We start from the raw sequence: 23,589 nt of genomic DNA on the forward strand, positions 1-23,589 counted from the left end.
CACAAATAATGAAGATACTAAAAAAAAGCATTTGCACTTCTAGCCCTGAGCAATGATTACCAGTTCAGAACATTGCCATTCGGTCTCACCACAGCACCACCCCCACACACACACACACACAACACACACACACATACATGGATATTTACCAAGTATATGTCGGTAGTCACAGCCCATCTCAGGCTGAAAGTTGTGTGTGTTCCCATACCATCTTTTATCTCAGTAATAGACTAATTGCTTTCTTTGGGTCTGTTTGGGAGCATTTTAGTAAGTCTAAAAAAATCCAAGCTGGAACTTTCTCAAACCATAGAATTTATTGAATACCATCTGGACACAAACTTAACAATTACAAAATGGTCAGACAACAGACTTCCATCTCTCACACAAATCATTTCCAAACTTCTTCAGGATACCACTCCTCTAGTTTCTGTGGTGCCACAGGTATTAGGCATGATGGCAGCCTCAGTAACTCTTGTTCTGCATTCCAGATTTCACATGAGTGTTATACTGGACATTTATCACACAATGGTCTCAGTCTCTACATCCACTCAGCCTTCCCATACACGTCACTTAATTCTGCAGTCATCATCTGAATCCACCTTAGTCCTAGCAGGCTGAACCTTCATGACAAAAACATGATGCAAACAGCAAAAGCATAACAAGCAGGAGTCAACTACTTTAAACATACAAATGTAATAAGAAATACATTAGGACAGAAGAAAAGTAAGAACATGAGACTTAACTTTCATAAAAAAAGCATATACTTACAAAATTCCAAAGATTAACGCATAGTAATTTTCAGTCTTTGGCTTCATTTTTGTAATTCAGTAAGTTAAGTATCAGTAGGGTCAATAGGAGCTTGTTCTCTTGTGAAAAATAAATGACAAGTGGCAGATGTAGCTCTGAAACTTTTGTCTCATCTGTGCAGTATTCTTTTTTCCACCCTAAAATCTATTGTGCATTTTCAAGGCTTCTTTCTCTTTGACATTCAGAAATGTTGTACACTATAAATTCTAAGGCTTCTTAGATATTTTGCTCAAATTCAAGAATAAATTGGGTAATTGTTTAAGATATTGGGACTCTCAGTGCAGAGTACTAGAATGTGGAGACTGAATGACTGAAAATCTGAACATAGTACAAGGTGGAGATTGCCATTTCCAGGAGTATTCCCTTTTCACGGAGGTATGGCAGTCTTGGAGGTTGTATATGCAAATTTGGTATGGTGTAGGTGGTTTGCTTTCATACATCAGGGGAATGAAGGGGGGCTTGCCCCAAGAAAAAAGTTTAATAGAGAAGAACAAAGTTTGATATTTGCTTTTACCTGTGTTTTCAGTCTTTTATGTGTTATTTCAGGATTTGGCATTGTGAGTCCTGACATTTCAGTAGGGAGACATTAATTGAATTTCTAGGTTTACAACATCTGATGTTGTGTTTTTCATTCGTTACTCAAATGATGGGGCTCATATCCAGCATCGGATCTGTGAAATACTTTAGGCTCAGAAGCTTGAGCTCCTTCCTTTACCTACAATCTTCTCATTAGTTACCTCAGATCCTATGTGCTGCTTTAGTGATAAAATGTGGTTGTCACTAGCTCGAGTGTGGAATAGTGAGATAAGTGAGATTTTCTATATTCTTTAGCCAGTTGGATACCTTTTCCTTTTTGTTTCCCTTCCTTATCCTCCTCTGTTTGTTTAAAAAAAAATTTATAAATAGACTTCATTAGTCCCAAATGAGGTAGTCTTCCAATGGGCTTTCTGCCCTTACGGGCTCTCTTGTTAACTCCTTGGTATTCCTCCTTTACCACTGTTGGTATTGGTTTCTTTTTCTCCTCCTGGGTATCGCTGTTGCCATTGTTGCTGTTTTGTCTGCTCAGTTTTTCCTTTTTAAAGGTATGTAATTTCTGTGAATGTTAGACAAACCTGCATGTTTTAAAAAGTGCGCCACTTGCGAGCACAAAATTCACAATTCCGACACTCATTCAGAATGTGTCTATTGCCTTGGTTCTGTGCACCTTAATACAGATTGTGAGATTTATACTAGTTTTAACTACCAGGCCGTGGTCGAGAGAAAGAAAAAAATAATTTTAAAAGGGCGGGCTTCCTCAGTTTCATCTACTTCTGGATCCCCATCCTCCTCCATGAAATCTTCAGGAGAGGCTCAAGGCAAACATAATGATTTGAGTAAGCACTCCTCTTGACTACTGTCCTTCTGCGACTTCTTCAGGCTCCACACCACCAGAGAAGACCACTAAGGTGTCAGATCTTTCCACCTCCACAGCTCCAATCCTGACAAAATCTAAGACTTCAAATCCATCTTCCTGTTTGGTTCTGACCCGCTCTAAGCCCAAGTAATCTCATGTTCTTGCTAGATATTCTCAAGAACCAGTAACTTTGAGGTTGCAGTGTCACTTTCTGAAGGACATGCCTAAAAGAGTCTCCCATCCACCTTCTACTTCATCTTCCCTCAGGTCATCTAGGAGCTTATTGGAAGCAGATTCTTATGTCATCTCAGAAAGCCTCTACTAGGAAGACTTATAAGAGCAAGTGGAAAAGTTTCTCTATTTGGGCCCAACAGAGACAAGAAATCTAGACCCCTTTTTAGCATCAGTTTCAGCTATTCGTGATTTCCTGGTTTCCATTCTCAGTAATGGGGTTAGTTATTTGACAATTAAGGTACAACTGGCTGCATTATCAAACTTTCATTTAGGCAAGAAGAATTCCTGTTTAGCTTCCTTAAAATTGTGCTGTTTTTTTAACCATCTATTAGGAACCGTGTTCCTTCTTGAGACCTTACACTAGTCCTTCAAGCTTTAACTCAGCCTCCCTTCAAGCCTGCAGCCAGTGCAGATTTAAAGTGTTTATCCTGGAAAACACTTTTCCTGGTCATCATTACATCTGCTAGATTGGTATCGGAGCTCCATGCACTTTCTTCCATGCCATCTTACCTGATTTTTCATAAGGACAGAGCATCCCTTTGGACTAACTCTTCCTTCCTAAAGTGGTGTCAGAAGCTAACCTTTATCAGTCAGTTAACCTGCCAGTCTTCTTCCCATATGTTTTAACAAGAGAGAACACATGCTCCATTTGTTAGATGTTCACAGACAACTCAGATTCTACATTCATAGAACCAAAGACCACAGAAAGTCAGAACAACTGTTTGTCTCTTTTTTTTTCTAAGGCTAAATTGGCCAAAGCAGTGCCAAAAATAACCTTAGGCAGATGGCTCATTGGTTGCATTGTCTTCATTTACAAAAATAAAGGACTTTTGTTACCCAAACATCCTAATGTTCACTCTACCAGGGTTATGGATATATCATCCGCTTTTTGGTCCAAAGCCTCCATATATGACATCTGTGCAGATGCTACATGGTCCAGTGCTCATACCTTTATAGCTCATTACAAGTTAGACATTTTATCTAGAATAATTCACCTTTTGGCTCACTGTACTTCCTTGAGGACCACCCAAGAGTACTCTAGCTGGGGTCTCTGACCCATCAGTTGCAGAACAGAAGGAAAAACATTAGATATAGTTATGTACTAGTAACTCTGTATCTGTGTTGTCTGTTTTTTGTCCTTACTCAACTCCCTCCAAGTCCCCCATCCATTTGATCTCTGTTTTCCTAGTGTCCTCTGAAGGATATCCCTTTATGGTCTTGCTGTGTGTTCTCCAGAACTCTCTTCTGTGGTTTTTTTCACCCTTTCCATTCTTTAGTAATATCCTTTGCTGTTTGCCTCAGAAATTGATAGTGGCTGATACTACTTTGTCATGTTTTCATTAATTAAATATAGGGCAGACTCGATCTGAGGTAACTAAGGATAATAGAAGGATTCTTGGTAAGAGGAGGATCTCGAGCTACAGAGCCTAAAGTCTTTCAGAGTGGCTGAGGCCTGATCTAAGATCCATCAGTTGAAGAAGTTTGAAAACAGACACCACAGATGCAGAGTTACAGCGAGTACACAACTATAATTTTTCATTAACCAGGGAAACTGGTTGTAAAGGATTATTAAAATTTATGTTCAACTGCCTTTTTTAAAAGATCTCTTCCTGTAAGTTTTTGCCAATCAATCTGTCATCTTGCTGAACTATTTTTATAGAAAAGTCAGTATGTGCAATATTGTTATTGGTTACTAGGATGGAGTCAACTGTATTAATAACATATTCAAAATACTCAAAACCACGGTCAGCATACTTGTTAAACTCAAGTAAAAAAATTCTGCAGCAGAACACAACAGTCTTTAGTTACACAAAGTTTTGAGCGCTTTCATTCCAACTGAAAAGGAACTTCATCTACTTTCCTTCCTTTTGTACATTAAAAAAGGTGCCAAAAAACGCTGGCAAAAATTTAAAGGTATACACTCATTAAAATATTGAGTACTATTCCCAGACTTCCTGCATCTAATATATATGCATGCTAAACACCAATACCATTGTTTGTTTGTGTCTTTCAGTCCCGGTTAGGGGTCGCCACAGCGGACCTCCGGTCTGCTAATGATTGGCAGTAGAGTTTTACGTGCTGGCTTGCAGGGCCTAACGCACAACCTTCAATGAAGGAACGCCCGTTCATGCATGTTGCCACACAGAAGATGCTCTGACTGAGAATCGAACGGGCAACGTCTAACTGTGAGGCGACAACGCTACCACAGGACCACCACCGCAGGCTAAACACCAATACCATAAAATATTAAAATAAATATTGTATAAAAAAGCATAATAGCAGATGTGTTGAGAATTAGTAAACAGTAAACACATGAAATAGCTTATATAATCAATTGAACTATGTAAAAACATTTTAGAAAAGTTTGATTATAGAAGTACTTTGACAGGCAGTCTGACTTGATTTTTCAAAACAGGTTTGATAGATATTGTATCATTAATACCTGGTCGGGCAGTGGCATTTCATAAAAGTCAGTGAAGCTCCTTCATCTCAACAAAGGTTTCCCAATCACCACACCTTTCTAGGTGTTCCACCTTCTCTAAAAAGGTAAAGCCAAATTTCTTCCTTACACAACAAAGAATGCTTGTAAAGGGCATTACAAGAATTGGATTTACAGTTGCATAAACGTGCATATAGATTCTTGTCTGCAAAGGTCCAATAGTATTTCCTTCATAGAATGCTGGAAAAGATAGACAGAAGGCTATATATACAACACCCTTAGTATTACAGTTAAATGTGCCATTGACTGTAATCAATCTAGGAAAACGCAGAAAAAGTACTGCTTTCAAAAATAAATCTATACTGTTTGCTGGTTCTGCACCACATCATGCCCCAACCTTTGGTAAAACATTGTCATAACTCCTGCCTGCTTCTATGATGGTTTTAAAATGTTTGTTATTTTTAAAAACAAATCTAGGTTGTTGCCTCAACTGGTTGGTTAACCTGAGGCATCCAGTGTGCTTTGATGGAACTTTTCAAAGAGTGGATGTCTTTGGTGTATTGCAGGACCAGCAGAACCCACAGTGAAAGTTGGTGCGATCAGAAACTAATCTACTTGCCTGATCAACTGACCTTTCACCAAATTCTTTTTCTACCATGCAGGGTATTGACTATCAAGATGCAAATATGCATTCAAAAAGTGTTATTCCTGAAAATGTTGGACTTGTATCATTTTGTTCCTTAAAATTTTTGTACGATGTGATACCGAGAAAATCAATACAACATGTATTCCATTGGTAGGTAAATTCTAGCTAGGAAGTTGGTGGAGAGGTTTAAAATGTCCATAAAAGACTTCAATTCCTCTCAACTGCCCTTCCATAAAATAAATATATCGTCGAGGTACCTCAAATAATTTCCAATCATAAAAGAAAAAGGTGAACTTAAAATATGGAGGTCTCCCAGAATCACAAAATCATGTTGGCAAATATGGGAGCTGAAGCTGACCCCATGGCCACACCTCTGTGTTGTTTGTAATATTCACCTTCATAGTATACAAAATTGTTAGTCAGCACAAGCTCCATAAACTGGAGGATCAGTCTAACATCATTATCACTCAAATCTGTGCCCCTTACCTTAGCTTGATGAAACCAGTCCAACTCCTCATCATGGGGGATGTCTATTGTAACAAAGAGGGCCTCGGGCAAAAACTTGGCTTTAGATGTAATCTCAGGAAAATTCCAAGAGTCCTTTAGTATATGTTGCTTATCCACTGTAAATGATTTAAGTTTAAAGTCAACAAATTTAGCCAAAGCTTCTATTTTAGACCCAGCAGGAGCTACAATCGGTCTTAAGGGGGGGGGGGGGTCAGATATCGATTTATAGATGTTAGAAATTCCAAATATTGCTGGAATCCTAGGCTTCCTTACTACTAAAAATTCCCCAGTGGTCATAGGTAAATCAAACTTCATACAAATGTCCTCCAAAATCAAATCAATAGTGTGATAATCAATGTTGATTTTGTTCTGTGAAACCTGAATAAAATATGTTCCATTATGTAAATAAGCCAACATTTTGGAGGAATAACAATGTTTGTCCATTATGATCACTCCGCTCAATATCATTGGCCAATTTGTATAACAGTTCCCTCTCCTTGGGAGTAAGGTTGTACAATTTGGGAAGTGATGTCCTATCTCGCCTTCATTCTTAACTGGTTGGGTTCGGAACCGATCTACTTAGCCAGAGCCAGTAGGACAGCAGTCGATCTTGTTTAGCAGCAAACAACATCTGGGGAGCTTTCCTAGTGCATAATGGGATAAGGTTTTCAGCCACGAGCTAGTAGGAGACGGAGCTTTTGTATAAGGCCGAGTCAGAACCGAGGATTGATTCCGAACCCAACCAGTTAAGAATGAAGGTGAGATGGACAACACACATGGAATGTTATGGAAGTACATAACTTTTTTTTCTGTCATTATAACACCATTCCCTCATGCTTTTCTCACATAATTGTTCAAAGTGGATGCTAGGTAAGAGGGGTGGGTTAAAAATGGTTGTTCTTTTTAGGCCAAAACTAGAAGAGCTTTGGTCATTGGGTGGCAGAATACATTGCAAGTTCTGCTTCTTGGTAAACAATGTAAGCTCAGTCAGTAAATCTACCATATCAGGCTGGCTGAAAGGTACATATTTAAAACCTTTTTGAAATAAAGTGCCAGAGGTGTGAGTGATGTAAAGTGGGGGAAGATTGTATAAGACACAACCCCCAAAATTAACAAACACAATCATTACCTTCTTTTTCCTTCACCGGAGACTCTGGGAAGATTTCTTCTGACACATCTGTCCAATGGTTGGTTCTCCAAAAAACCTGTTGGTGGTGGTGTTCTTGGGGGCTAGAGGATTCATTGGTGCCATTATTATCCTTTGGTTCTCCTCCTCACGTGGGGCAGGGTAGACTTTGTTGTTCTTGTAGTCATTGATGTCTTTGAGAATCTTTCTTTGTTTCCTTTTAAAAGAAGCTGTAGCGTGTTCTGACACCTTTTTTAGAATAGACTCAAAATTCCTCAAATTGATGCTCAAACAATACATCTTTCTGTGTCTCAGAATCACGATAATGAATTTCCAACTCTAGCTGGTTCAACCTCCTCAGATTGTCCCGAACAATAATTAAGCAATAACTGACGATGTGGTGTGGTATATTGAAGATTTACTCACAGTTGGCGTGATTAAGTAAAGCCAACCGTGGATAAATCTTCAATATACCACAACCACAGAGTCAGTTATTGCTATTATACAACAACATTATTTAAAAAAAAACTTACTTTTCTTAAATAATGTCTTTGTATAACGGCTCATTACTGTTCTTTCGCCGGTGGTGGTATACTGCTTCCTCATGTTGATGTACTGCATATGCGTATGGCACTTGGATTCCCATGCATACCCAGTACATCAATGCTTTGAAATGGAAGCAATGGAAAAAAGAAAGTCTCTGTTGCTCCAATTTTTTTTTTTTTTATTTATTAAAAAAAAAAGTTTTAGACACTTTATACCAATGGAAAAAAGTTTGGGCGACCAGACCTTTTTCCGTTGGTATATTGTGGGATTTACAATGGGCATGCTAGCCAATCAGCATGCAAGTTTTGGAATATTAATATGGGGTCATTGTATAATATTTATATATTCGATATCTATATGATCAAAAAATTCCACAAGTTCAAAATGCAACATGGACCCATGGATAACCCCATTGGAGTATTTCCAAATGTGTAAGCCTTTTGGTACTAGCTTGTTATTAATACAATAGTTAAGAAAATAATTGTCCAACTGTATTGACTTAAATTTAGTCAGTAATAATTCAAATTTATTAATTCTTGATTTGAATATAAGTTCTCAATTACTACATTGTCTATTGTTCTTCTCTGACCTCTGGACTTCTTCTTCACTAATGTTAAGACTTCCCCTAGAACTGGAAGCAGCATCTGTATGAATAAAATTGGTGTTTGAACCTTTGGTACATAGCCCAGCATAAGATGAAACTTTTTCCGTACCTGTACTGGATCTACCATTGTCTGCAACTTTTTCCGTACCTATACTGGATCTCCCATTGTCTGCAATCTTTGTTCCATTACTAATGCTGCCAAAAGCTGCAGCCAGAGAGTCCACACAGTCCTTGCATTCAGTCAAAACAGTAAGATCCATCGCTGTGTTGTTGTGACTGAAGGAAGTGGAGCTGGGTTCCAAGCCAGAAAACAACTCCATTTGTGACATTCCAGTGTCTGCAGTAAACTAAAACAACCAAAACACCAAAAACTGTGATCAGCGTACTTGTTAAACTAAAAAAAAAAAAAAAACCCACACCAGAACACAACAGAGTCTTTAATTACACAAAGTTTTGAGCGCTTTTGTTCCAATTGAAAAGGCACTTCATCAGAAACAATGTGATCTCTACTTCCTTCCTTTAATATACATTAAAAAGGTATCAAAAAACACTGGCAAAAATTGAAATGTATACACAAATTAAAATATCAAGTAGTATTCCACAACTTCCTGCATCAAATATATATGCATACTATACACCAATACCATAAAATATAAAAGCAAATATTGTATAAAAAAACATAACAGAAGCATTAAAAATTAGTAACCAGTAAACGCATGAAATAGCGTATATGATCAATTGAACTATATAAAAACATTTTAGAAAAGTTTGATTATATAAGTCCTATGACAGGCAGTCTGACTTAATTTTCAAAATAGGCTTGATAGATATTATGTCATTAATATCTGATGGGGCAGTGGCATTTAATAAAAGTTAGCTGGTAAAATATAGTAACTTCTGCACAGCTCGAACAGAGTATAACACACGTATAGCCAACACTAGTGTTCCACCAAAAATTCAGGCTAAATCCACTCGTAATGATAAAAATAAATCTTTTATTGAAAATAGGGTTTAGCGCTTTCATCTGTTAAAAATCAGACTTCCTCAGAACCAAAATGGAGTACTTCCAGTTCACATTTAAATAACCTTTTTGGCGCCAAAAATTCAAAAGGAAGTGAAGCTCTTAAAGAGACATAGTCATAATAACTCCATATATACATACTACTATGCTGAAAACAGCTAATCATTTCAACAGATCCAATGTGCTGATATAAAAAATGAAAATATAAATATAATGACAATGTAAATAAATAAAAAATTATAGTAAATAAAATAAAATACACTCTACACATACTAACTTCATCTTAAAACATACTCCAATTATATGTAATAGTGAAATGGTAAAACTTGCATGACTAGTGCTCATAAATTGTAACAAGTCAATAAGAATCAAAATACAATGGCAACATCCGTGATATATCTATGCCATGATTAAAAATGGTTTAATACTTATATTTTCATTTATGCCAGGTGACCTAATGGCATCTGTCAAAATTTGCCATTTACTTTCTTTCATGGCTAAAAGTGCTTTCCAATTTCCCCCATAAGTAAATACTTCTACGTGATCTATAATGGCAAATTTAAAACCATGTGATTCACCATATATGGATATGTGTTTATAAAGTGCATTGTTAATGTCTTTAATCTTTATCTTATAAATATGTTCATATACTCATTTCCTGAGGGCTCTCCCTGTTTTGCTTATATAGAATGCGCTGCAGGCATAACATGTAGCAATGTATACGACTTGTTTGGTGCTACAATTTCCTGCTTTGCATTTAATGTTAGTCTTGTTGATATCTCCTAACTTAATATTGCCTACCTCATTTATGGCATAACATTGTTTGCAGGTACCGCATTTTCTAGTTCCCATCGAGAGCTTTGTATTATGTACAGTTTTTTGTTTAGAAGTTTTCTCCAATAATTTTTTAATGTTGGGTGCTGTTTTATATACAAAGCTCGTATAATTGCCCAAAACGGAAGCTGTATCATCATTTACTGTTATTAAGTTCCAGTGTTGTCTTAAAGTATCTCTAATATACTTCGTGTAAGGAGTATACATCAAGACGCAAACTCGATTACAACACATACCTACATCGTCATATCTCTTCTTTCTATTATGATTCTTCATAAAATCTAATGACTTGCCCAATAAAGGTAGAAATTTTGTACCCCATTTATTCTTCACATAGTTGGAAACTTGTGATAATGGGGCTGAGGGGTATCCTCTATTACTAAACATATTACTTATTCGGTCAACTTCCCTATTCATGATTTCTCTAGTAGATGACATACGAACTGCCCTAATACATTGTCCTTTATAAACATTTCTGAATATATGGGGAGGGTGATAACTATTAAATTCAATATAGTCATTTGAAAAGGTTTCCTTCCTATGAATTTGTGAAATAAATCCCTTATCAGAATGGCTGATATATGTGTCCAAATATGCTATGCCACTCTCACTGATGTTATGAGTGAACTTTAAAAAATTTGTTGTGCTATTAATAAATTCCATAAAAGAATTAATCTCATCTTTTGAACCCTTCCATAAGATGAATAAATCATCCAAATATTGTATATAATATGCTATATTGGAATAAAATTGGCTCTTGAACACATATTCTGTTTCCCATTCCAACATGACTAGATTGGCAAAAACGGGGGCACAAGAGGCCCCCATGGCCACACCTTTGCATTACCTAAAATATTCACCTTGAAAGTGTATGTAATTATGGTCCAAGATTCAAGTTGTTCAAGCATCATGGTCCATTTTTATCATTACGAGTGGATTTAGCCTGAATTTTGGTGGAACACTAGTGTTGGCTATACGTGTCTTATACTCTGTTCGAGCTGTGCAGAAGTTACTATATTTTACCAGCTAGCCTTTTTCCTTCTACAGTCGGTTTCTGGTGTTGGTTGGTTCATTTAATAAAAGTTGCCAGTGAAGCTCCCTCATCTCAACAAATGTTTCCCAATCAATACCCCTTTCTGGGCATTCCACCTTTTCTGAAATGGTAAAGCTAAATTTCTTAAAATCCTTGCACACCAAAGAATGCTTGTAAAGGGCATTACAAGAATTGGCTTTACCAATTGCATACACGTGCTGATAGAGTCTTGTCCACAAAGGTACAATAGTCTTTCCTACATAGAATGCTGAATAAGATAGACAGACAGAAGGCTATGTATACAACACCAAACAACAAACTCCAATATGCAAATACTAGAACACTGGAACACAACACAGGCAGTCCGACTGTGTAAATATCTTTTTAAAAAAAAGATATTTACACAGTCGGACTGCCTGTGTTGTGTTCCAGTGTTCTAGTATATGTATACAACACCCTTAGTATTGCAGTCAAATCTGCCCTTGACTGTAATCAATTTAGGAAAACCTTCCACAGACAAACTACTGCCTTCAAAAATAAATCTACACTATTTGCAGGTTCCGCACCACTTCTTGCCCTAACCTTTGGTAGAAACATGGTCACAACTCCTGCCTGCTTCTAGGATGGTTTTAAAATTTGTATTATTTTTAAAAAACAAATATAGGTTGTTGCCCAACCGTTTGGTTAACCCCAGGCATCCAAAAACAGTACTCCATTGTGCTTTGATGGAACTTTTCAAAGAATGGATGCATTGCTGTATTGCAGGACCAACACCTGTAAATGGTTTTCTGGACTTTTATTATTGTTTTTATTCTGACCCACTGTGGATCTAGGTTGTTGTATAATGGAGCCATATCGACAATTTCTATGCTCTGTCACAAAACTACTAATGTCATCCAACATGCCCTGTGGGTAGCCTCTGCATTTAAACATTTCACAAAGTTTGATAGCTTCAACTTGGAAATTGTTGTCATCAGAAACTAATCTACAAAGTCTGAGCTATGGTAAGGGGCACAGATTTGAGTGATACTGAAGTTAGATTGATCCTCCAATGTATGGAGCTTCTGCTAACAACTTTTCTGATATCCCCCCACGATGAGGAGTTGGACTGGTTTCATCAAGCTATGGTAAAGGGCACAGATTTGAGTGATAATGACGTTAAACTGATCCTCCAGTATATGGAGCTTGTGCTGACTAACAATTTTGTATACTATGAAGGTGAATATTACAAACAACACAGAGGTGTGGCCATGGGGGGGGAGCTTCAGCTCCCATATTTGCCAACATGGTTTTGTGGTTCTGGGAGACCTCGATGGTTTTAAGTTCACCTTTTTCTTCTATGATTGGAGTTTATCTCGGGTACCTGGGCAATATATTTATTTTATGGAAGGGCAGTTCAGAGGATCTGAAGTCTTTTTTATGGACTTTTTAAACCTCTCCACCAACTTCCTAGAATTTACCTACCAATGAAACACACATTCTATTGATTTTCTCGACATAACATTGCACAAAAAGTTTGAGGAACAAAGATACGAGTCCAACATTTTCAGGAAAAACACTTTTTCGAATGCATATTTGCATTTCGATAGTCAACAAACCTGCATGGCAGAAAAAGAATATAGAGAAAGGTCAGCTGATCAGGCTTAGATTAGTTTCTGATGACACCAACTTCCAAGTTGACACTATCAAACCTTGTGAAATGTTTAAAAGCAGGGACTACCCACAGGACATCTTGGGCAATAGCAGTAGTTTTGTGATAGAGCACAGAAATTCTCGATATAGCTCTATTATACAACAGCCTGGATCCACGGTGGGTCAGAATAAAAACAATGATAAATCTCCAGATAATCCTTCACAGGTGTTGGTCCTGCAATACAACAAAGACATACATTCTTTGAAAAGTTCCATCAAAGCACACTGGGGTACTATTTTTGAATGCCTCGGGTTAACCAACCAGTTGGGCAGCAACCTAGATTTGTTTTTAAAAATAAAAATTTTAAAACCATCCTAGAAGCATGCAGGAGTTATGACAATGTTTCTACCAAAGGTTGAGGCATGAAGCGATATGGAACCTGCAAACAGTATAGATTTATTTTTGAAGGTAGTAGTTTTTCTTTGGAAGGTTTTCCTAAATTGATTACAGTCAAAGGCAGATTTGACTGCAATACTATGGGTGTTGTATATATAGCCTTCTGTCTATCTTGTCCAGCATTCTATGTAGGAAAGACTATTGGACCTTTGTGGACAAGAATCTATCAGCACGTGTATGTAATTGGTAAAGCCAATTCTTGTAATGCCCTTTACAAGCATTCTTTGGCATGCAAGGATTTTAAGAAATTTGGCTTTACCGTTTTAGAGAAGGTGGAACACCCAGAAAGGGGTGGTGATTGGGAAGCCTTTGTTGAGATGAGGGAGCTTCACTGGCAAATTTTATTAAATGTCACTGCCCCACCAGGTATTAATGACGTTATAACTATCAAGCGTATTTTGAAAATTAAGTCAGACTGGCTGTCATAGGACTTCTATAACCAAACTTTTCTAAAATGTTTTTATATAGTTTAATTGATCATATAAGCTATTTCATGTGTTTACTGTTTACTAATTCTGAACGCATCTGCTGTTATGTTTTTTATACAATATTTACTTTTACATTGTATGGTATTTGTGTTTAGCATGCATATATATTTGATGCAGGAAGTTTGGGAATAGTACTTGATATTTTAATGTGTGTATTCAATTTTTGCCAGTGTTTTTTGACACCTTTTTTAAGTGTATAAAACAAAGGAAGTAGAGATCACATTGTTTCTGATGAAGTTCCTTTTGAATTGGAACGAAAGCGCTCAAAACTTTGTGTAATTAAAGACTCTGTTGTGTTCTGGTGCGGCATTTTTTTATTAATAAGAGATTCAAGTTGTTCAGGCATCATGGTCATACTCTTTAGCCTATCTCCAGGCATCTCACTGTGAGTATTGTTTTCACAGCAGAATGTTGAGGCAGTGAGTTAACAGAAATCAAGTACATTTTTAGCCCCCTTGTCAATAAGTGAACATCTTCAGGCAACAGGTTCAAAGATGGAAAGAAGGTGACTTGTGGGGCTGATACACTAGCAAAATAAAATCATTTAATTATTTCTAAAACTGGAGGAAGGATCCTGTAAAGTTATGCACACTATGGAAAAAAATAGAAGACCACCGCCGTGTACTACAAGGCTGCTCCTTCTAAGCAAAAAAAAGCCAACTGCTTAATGATAACAAAATGGATCCTTCTTCAGGCACTTTGCAAACAGCAGTACCTATTACATCATATAAAGGAAAAAGCATACTTGTATTCTGCAGTCCAACCAGAGACTTTCAGTAGGAATATAGTAAAACTTAACTTCAACCATGAACTTCTAATTTAAACTGTGTATACAGCTTTCTTACTAAAAATATGAGGTGCAGAATGCTTTAGTGTGAAGTAAGTTGAATCTAAAGCAGTAGAAGAGACTTGTCAGAGATGGAGATAAAATGTAATGGTTATGCTCATCATCCAGACAAAAAGCCAACTATGAGCTCCTTCAGAGCCACTGTCATTTGGGGTATGTTTCCATGAACAGACTATCCAGGAGGGTAGTCTTGGGTCTCTGTCCTTATTTTTGATGAGGTTGGACTTTATCTCAGATAAAAAAAATACATACTTATTCTAATGTTAGAGCTGGATGGGCAGGTCAGTCCTTGTTGACATACTACATATGTAATGTAGTAAAAAAGTAAATAAACAGAGAAGCAGAGGAAGCTCATTTTATGTCAGTCCAACTTAGATAATACAGCCTTCAGGTTTCCCTCAAATCCATGTTACTTTGCCTCAAAAAGTATGAAATTCAGTGAATAGTGTCACAGTCGACCACTACATTTCCACCTCTACATAGTTATTGTACTGACCTTTGGCCATTCTCAAGGCACAGACACCTTACTTAAACAAAATTATGAGCCTAGAGTATTAAAACTAAAAGAACAGTCTAGAAGTTTGCTGTGCAGTTATTTTAAGATAAATTATTTTTGAAAGATGGCGGGAGAATACAGTCTCCTTAGAAAAACACCAACCAGATGTCCTTGAGTAAAAAATATTGGAAGCTAATAAAGTTGCAAGCATGCATTTGTTTTACAAAGCAGCATCAAAATCTAAACATGTCGGTGTTGTGATCACAAACGTAATGCACATATTCCATCAGTGCTTGAAATGCTTATGCCGTTGCCATTTTTACAAAATATTTTTTGCTGTCCAGCTGTGTAAGGCAACCTTCTTCACTCTTTTATGGAAAATAGCAAGCTACTATACGTGTGAGAACTTGATATTCTTTTCTCTGCCCCTAAACCCAGCAGTGTACAGAGTGCCCAGTCCTTGGCTCTTTCATATGCTTGCATTTATCCATGGACCCACAGTACCTACAAGGGTGCTGCCAGTGTATCTAATGACCTGTAATTTATTTCTGCACCCAGAGCTAACTCGTGACCTTCATCAGGATTGCTTCTGTAGTAAGACTCCATGCACCCTCCCTCTGAGTTGACAGAGGACCATTGGCCATTAGATTTCACCTCCTCATCAGCTTCTCCAGAGCCAATCTTGCTAAGCACACACAGCATGACTGTCACAGTGTAAGACTAAAATTCTGTATCATCAGAGACATGCTAGCTGCCATTTCAAAAATTTAGTTTATTTCTGTTCTCTAACATGAAGTATCAAGTTAACATCACTTTATAATCATCATTTTATAACTATTATGAAATGGTCATCATTGGTAAAAGACTGCTTTTTGTGTAGTGTAGCTGAAATTCGTATATATTATGTAGTTAGAGTGGGATGAAAGACTGCTTAATGTAAGGTTTAGTTGAGATTTATATATATATATATATATATATATATATATATATATATATATATATAAAAAATTGAAGTGGGTGGTGTAATTCTATTATATGAGTTTGCCAGATACTCATCCATGGTACAAGTAGAAACAAAATCTGCAGGGGTGGGACTTACCTGTCAGCAAAGCTAGATGAAATTGTAGAAAATAAGATGAACCGTTATAAGCCATTTGGTCAATAAAGTAGGACATTATCTTGATCAGTGACAGCTTCTGCAAGGAGAAGCTCCTTTACTGTTGTACAGCATCTAAATTGATTATAATTAAATGCGAGAGGGGTGTTCCTCTTAAAAATCTAAATTCTTATTTGAGCTGTATTTTGTTTTTTGAAGTAGAATTCAGTGAAAAGTTCATTAATTGTACACATCTGATCTGTAGAAAAACTATTCTCCTTTTACTTTGCAGGTTTACAGAAAATGAAAATTTTTGGTTGCAATTATCTTGAGTCTTCGTTTTCCCGGAATCAAATACTAAACAGGAATGCTGCACACAACAAATTATAGTTTGGTGCTGTCTTTACAGTTCCTCCTCCTAGTTTACGACCTTTTAATGAACTCCTTCTCAGAGTTGTTAAGAATGGCTTCAGTGATCCAGCTTGTCCTTTTCATGTGAGTATGTCCACATTAGATCAAGTCTTGTTTTGATATTATGGTAGTCCAGGAGATGCTGGAACATTGGCACTGGTAAGGAATTATGCTGCCATTAGGCAAAATAGTACTGATATCTCAGCTTTGCACTGCTGTACTGAGGACCAGGCTTATTGGGGAGTTGATGTGCACTAGGGAAGGCTGACTGAACACAGGCTAGTTTTTGTTCATGTATGCTTAATAACTGGTTCCTAAACATGATTAGTGTTGTTTTGAAGGTAGTTCACTGTCTTCCTTTTGTGAATAACTGAAGAAATGGATGGAATTTGTGGTTAAAGTAGTTTGCCATGCAGAATGCAAAACGTACATCTTTGTACTTGTTTAAGGGACTAAGTGTACTGAGGGAATTCTTTACATTTACCTCTGCATCACTGCTTTAAGGGAAACGTAAATGTTCGAACCTGTTCAGAAGGTGTGTGATCGCTGATGCATATTTTAACTGCTCTGGGGTTGTGCATCCTTGCTGTTGGTTATATTAGTTTGATGTACTTGAGACTACCTTTTGTTACGGAAACCTGTGTTAGCAGTCATCTTTTTAGCTGAATTCAGCTGTTTTGTCTATGTTTAAGACAAGTACATGGATGCAAACCATATTTCTGAAGGGTTTGGTCCTGAGGTTTTAAGTATCTGTGATTTTTTATCATTTTATTACAGATTTGAAACTAGAGCAGTTTTTCATTATGCAGATTTGAAACTTCCTGTTATTTACTCTGCTTGTAGATCGATCCAGTATAGACCCTGCACACCAGTATGATTTGTACAGATAGCCATTAGCAAACCTAGCTGTTTTGTTATAAAGACTGGCTCTTATGGCTTGGGAACAGGCTACAACAGAACACATGTCCTTCCAAGATGTTTACATTCCCTCAGGACAAAGTACTGGCAGATTTTCTAAGCAGATCAAGGGAAGACCCTCCACTAATACATGCTGAACAGGGAGGTCTTCCTAGACATAGGTAACCAATGGAATATTCCATAGAGGGACTTATTGACCTCCATCCACAACAAACTGCTACTCTGCTTTTGCTCTAGGACTCCAGATTCCTTGTCTTTTGCTTGGAAAGGGAGGTTCCTTTATGTCTTCCCTCCTCTTCCACTTCTTCAAAAGGTCTAGCTAAAGATCCAGAGGGACAAACCAAAGATTTTACTGGTGACTCCCTTTTGGCCAAGCCAGGAGTGGTTCCCCCTTCTCTACCACTTGTTCAGCGGTCATCACTACAAGTTACTCCACAGAGTGGACTTGCTCACACAGCACAAGGGCTCTTTTCACTTGTCCAGCCTAACCTATCATGTCTAAACCTAAAACTATGGATGGTAGGATTTTGATCCCTTTCAGACACCAAGTATTCTGAGGATGTGCTACAAGTTCTTCAGGAGGCAGTAATGCTTACTACCAGGAAATCGTGTATATCCAAATGGCGAAGATTTTTACTTTGGTCTCATGCTCATGGACAGGGTCCTATACAAACAGGTGTTCCCACTATCCTATCTTATTTGTCTATGCTATTAAAAGCTGGTCTAACATACTGTTTGATCAAGACATACCTTTCTGCCATTTCTGCATGTTTACCTTTAGACCCTCTTCTGTCCAGGCTAGAGGTAAAACAGTTTTTAAAAGGTGTATTCCACCTAAAGCCACATAGGAAAACCATTCCACCTTCTTGGGACCTCAACTTTGTACTGGAAAAACTCACTCTCCAGCTTTTAAAGCAGCAGCTTCTGCCTGTTAAAGTTCTGTATTTGGAAAACCATACTGCTTTAGCCCTTACTTCAGCTGGTCAAATACTGAGTTCTAAGTCATGATTGCAACCCCTCCCATCCTTCCCTTTCACGAGGAGAAATGGTCTTAGAGGGCCACCCGCTCATTTATGCCTAAATTGGTGAATGAACTATCCCTCAATCACGCCATACATTACTGTATTTTCTTTTCTAATCAACAGAATAGGGGGGGGGGGAACCTACATTCCCTGAATATTCGTAGATAGCCAAGGTTTTATTTGGACAAGACAAAGTAAATCTGCAAGACTGATCAATTGATTCTGTTTCCAAGAAACCAAGTTGGGTAACCCAGTTTCAGAACAAACCATTTTTAACTGGATTTCTAAATCCATTTCTTTTTGTTACAATCACCATGGAAAATCTTGTGGTTCATCAGTAAAAGTACACTCTTCTAAAGCAGTGGTCTCATCTGAAGCCGTTTACAAGAGGGTAGACTCAATAGCCATCCTAAAAGCAGCTTCTTGGACTTCTGTACATACCTTCACCAAACATTACATGAAAGATGGTTTCTACAGGTCCAGAGTTGCCTTTGCTGGATCAGTCCTCTCTGTTCTAGTTGACAGCCCTCCTTTGTGACATCCAGCCACACTCACTAAACTTTTGGAATCATCCAACAATTTGCAATACTGCAACAGTGATCTAAGAAAGGACATAATACAGTTGCGTAAAAACTTACTATGACAGCAGGTGTCCTACTGATCACTGTTGCAGTATTCCTTCCCTAGCTGTCAAAGTGCTAAGGGTAATTTGAGCTGTTAACCTGCTGTGATTGACAGCTCACAGCAGGAGACTTGACTCATGTGTTTCCTTGTTCTAGCCTTTACTTTCTGTATGGGTAAGGGAAAGACCAGTGAGCTGTAACATCACAGAATGGATGGGTTTTTAGGACGGTCATGACGTTGTTAGTATGGGGAGGGAAATGGCCAAAAAACTACCTGTATTCAGTGGCCTTGATGACATCAATGAATTGGAGAATTTTCAGGGCAGGATAAAAGTTTTTTGAAAATGAAGCCACCACAGTATAGTAAGGTACTGTTCTGGTGGAGAGAAACAGTCAGTTTAAAATATTTTAAATGCTGAGTTGTTGTTTATTCATAGCAGGGACAGTAAATAGGGAGAAAAATGACAGAGAACCTAAGCATTTAATAACAGAATCCCTTTGTTGTTTAATGTGGAGACTTAAAAGTAGGAAAGAACAGATAATGGAAATGGAAGAGAGACATTTTTAAGTTTGAAATTGATTATATAATTTACTCTAAAAACATGAAAGAAGTAACAGGGAAGGTACAGATGGCAGAGTTTTCATGTCCTAGAACAACACAAGGCTAGACTAGGGGAAGACAGCAAAATAATAAAGGAGGGGAGAGATAAAGAGATTAACTGCAGAGTTTAAAAGGAGGAAAATGAGAGAGAAATATTGCAGAAAGCTCATATGACAATGAGACCATTTTATAAAACTGGACACAGTGGTAGTGTATAAGCAAAAGTATAAACAATATACTTTGAAATGGAAAGAAGAATAAATAAAGAAATAAGATGAAATGTAGAATTATATAGAATTATGATAAAGAAATGAGGAAGTAACAAAGTAAGAGAAATAGATGAATAAAAAGAATAGAGAAAGAGTAAAAAGTGTTATATGGGCAATTTTTTTTTTCTGAAAGGAAAGAAAGAGGAGGTTTCCCCTTATTTAGGAAAAGTAAAAATGAGAGGATGGGTGGGTGCAGTCTTGGATGACAAAGAAGACAGAAAATGCAAACAAGAAGATGTTATTAAGGTGATAGAGAAAATGTGTGAAAAAAGAGGAAATTGATGGGCAAGAAGAATGGAAAGTAAAAAAAGAAGTCTGAAAAAGGATTTTTTTTTAGAAAATGGTATAATAGAAGAAATATATAATGTGAAAAAAGAAAGTAAAAATGAATTTGCACCAGGACTGGGTAGTATAAGCTACAAGTATTGTAAGGAAATCAATAAAGATGAAATAATTTTTTTTAAGTATCAATTGACTGGATGAAGGAATGTATAATAGAAGAAAATGTGGTGTAGTGATAAAATTTATATTGAAAAAGTATGAAAGAAAAGGTATAACAATGGAAGCCTATAACACCAGGGAATACTGACTACAAAAATATTTATGAAAATATGACAAAAAGGATGAAGAAGGTATTGGATGAAGTAGTAGGAGACGGGATCTATGGTATAAAAAGAAGAGAAGTAAAATAAATGTTAATTATAGTAAAAGTATTAGGGCTGATATTAAAAGAAAATAAAAAAGTAAGACTGATAGCATGTGACATAACTAAAGCCTTTGATAAAGTGAGCCATGAAGCAATGTGGCAAATTTTTCAGGCATATGATACAGGAGAAAAAATTGTTTATAAGTTTTGATGATGGATGAGAAAATGAGTATTAAAACAAGAGTAAAAGAGGGATGTCCATTGAGTATGTGCTTATTTGTATTAGTAGTGAATGTGGTAGTACAGACATTTTCTTATGAAATGAGTGTGGTAAGATGTTACCAATATGTATGACATATGCAGATAATTTAGTTCTTATAACAAAAGCAGGGGATAATAAAACCAAAAAGTTCCAAATAGATGAATTGGCAAAAACAACACTAAAACAAAAAACACCAACCAAGTAGAATGGAGACCACAAGAAAATTAGCCAGTAAAACCAGCTTTATTGTCACTTTCATGTCGAAGAGACTTTATCAGAATAAAATTCAGCCATCAAACCTTCCTTTTTATATCTAATAAAATACAGTCATTCTGTCGGGTCTATATCGTGACGACGAAGGTACAGAATCTCTAGTACCTGTTCATCGACACATAAGTGTCAAAGGATCCTATTCAGCGAATGGCCACATCATCGATTTCTTTCCAAGGGAAAGAAATTGGTTGGCCATTGTTTTAAATCTGCCTTTTTCCGCACAGTAGTGCGATCTCCGAGTTAGTATATTCAGTTGGGGGTGTGGGGGGGGGGGCGAAGCCTCCCACTTCATAGTGTTTTTAAATTGTGTCATGTGTAGTTGGCCTGTCGATTTCTATCCCTTGGAAAGAAATTGCTGATATGGCCATTCTCTGAAAAGGACATTCAAAACTTATCTGTCGATAAACAGGTACTCGAGATTCTCTACCTTCGTTGTTATGCTATAGACCCCATTCTATCACCCAGTTAATCAATTAAAACCTGAATCTAAGGTTTCATTGAAACTATTTAAAACTAAAAGCAATACAAATGAAAAAACTTCCTTTAATACTGTTTCTTTATTGTACAAGATTTTTGCAGGCTAAAGCCCAAATGTTATAACCAGTGACAAAGGTAATAATACCACTAAAATGTTAATAAAAAGTCAATATTCTGTTCTTTGAAAAACATTTTATGTTGATGGAATCATTAGTTCCTGGTGGTTTGTTATCTCCTACCCTTAAATGCCAAATAGTTTCCTTTTGTTCTACTCTTTGTTTGTAACAACCCACCAAATGTTCCTAGGGACTTATTCCAGAATAGAAAACAAAAATTATTATAACTGGGAAACTGAAGAGTGTGCTTAAATAATGCACTATTCTGATTTTTTTTGCCTTTATAGAATAAAGGTGTTCCTTAATTCTTTTATTTAAAATGATCATAAAGCAATATATACTATTCCTTGGGTGTTACAATTATATACTCCACACACAAGAATGGTTTTGTTGACATGAAACAAGTCAATGTAAGTTCCTTCAAAAATGTACCTACATATTTAAAAAAAAAACACACTTATGCATCCCTTTGTTCCTATTACTAAAATAAGGTGCACGTTCATTGTAGTTGTCACTTTGTAAACAAGTTTTTATATTGTAACTATTCTTAAAAATAAGTCTAGGCGTTTCTCCTACAGTCTTGAATAATTCTGACTTGCCCTTTATAATATTCCAATTCTTATTAATGATGGAAATAATATTTTTTTCTATCAGTAGACGTATCAAGACAACATGAGATGATATAATTATTGTTGCCAGTTGATTCATAATCTTTGGAAATAAATCCAAAGACCAAAATGGGTGGAAAGTCCGTCAATCTACATTTCCTCACATCATTAGCTAATTCTATCAGTAGTTTGGACTAATAACCCCTCTCTAAAAACATTTCATTAATAATGGAAATCTCATATTCAAATCTACACTCTAATGAATTGACCCTTAGGAATGTTGTTTTTCAAATAAACAAGATGGTTACTAGAATAATGTAAATAATTGTTGACAAAAGTGTTCTTTCTATAAACTTCACTAGTAAACGTCATATTGTTTAAATCCCATTTTATGGTTACATCCAGAAAATTAACATCGAATCTAACATCCCCTAGAGTAAAATTTAAAAAATCTGAAGTGTTCACACATTTAACTAATTTGTAAATTTGATTAGCATTTCCTTCTACAATAAAAAATGTCATCTACGTATATGATGTAAAAACTACTTTCCAAAAGGAACAAAGTGGTTTTAGAAAAGTGTGTTCCCACCATCCAAGAACAATATTAGCATGACGTGGGACAGCAGCTGACCCCATAGCTACCCCTCTGTTCTGCTTATAGACTTTTCTGTTAAACAGAAAAAAATAGTTCTGAAGCAAAAGTTGCAAAAGAACACAACTGGTAAAAAAAAGCCAAAAAATTCAAATATTATTTGACAAAATCTACCCCAATCTCTTGGGGTATGCTAGTAAAAACTGCATTAATGTCTACCATTAAAATTATATTTTATTGGGATCATAATTTAAATTAGAGGTTCTAATTTTTACCAAATAGTCCCATGAGTCCTTGATGAAGAACTCCATTTGCTTAACAATAGGATTTAAAAATGGTCAAGAACCAAAGAAATCCCTGTGACACAGTGGGGGGAAGAGACTATAGGTCGAAATGGGGGGTTGTTGAGATACTTATGAACAAATTTCCCAACAAAGGATGATCTATAGTCATAAAGTTATACATTTCAGATGAAATATTGCCATCCATCAACAATTCATATAATTGACACCAAACATTTTTGTAACTTTCGTGCACAGTAGAAAAATCAACGGGAATATTAAA

The 23,589-nt window shown here is 36.6% G+C and overlaps 1 protein-coding gene across 3 annotated transcripts in view; it reads left to right on the forward strand.

Moving 5' to 3' along the window:
• TMEM138 (transmembrane protein 138) overlaps window positions 1-23,589 on the forward strand; it is a 797,942-nt gene that overhangs the window by 198,847 nt on the left and 575,506 nt on the right. For 2 of the 3 annotated variants that reach the window (XM_044059747.1, XM_044059748.1), the window contains one exon: window positions 16,500-16,702. The exons of the other annotated variant lie outside the window; for it this stretch is intronic. In XM_044059747.1, coding sequence (XP_043915682.1) covers window positions 16,575-16,702 — 128 coding nt within the window. In that variant the 5' untranslated portion in view covers window positions 16,500-16,574. The remainder of the gene's footprint in view (window positions 1-16,499; window positions 16,703-23,589) is intronic. 3 annotated transcript variants of the gene reach the window in all.

Source organism: Protopterus annectens, chromosome 17.part0, assembly GCF_019279795.1.
Source record: "Protopterus annectens isolate FY-2018-M chromosome 17.part0, PAN1.0, whole genome shotgun sequence".
Taxonomy (NCBI): domain Eukaryota; kingdom Metazoa; phylum Chordata; order Ceratodontiformes; family Protopteridae; genus Protopterus; species Protopterus annectens.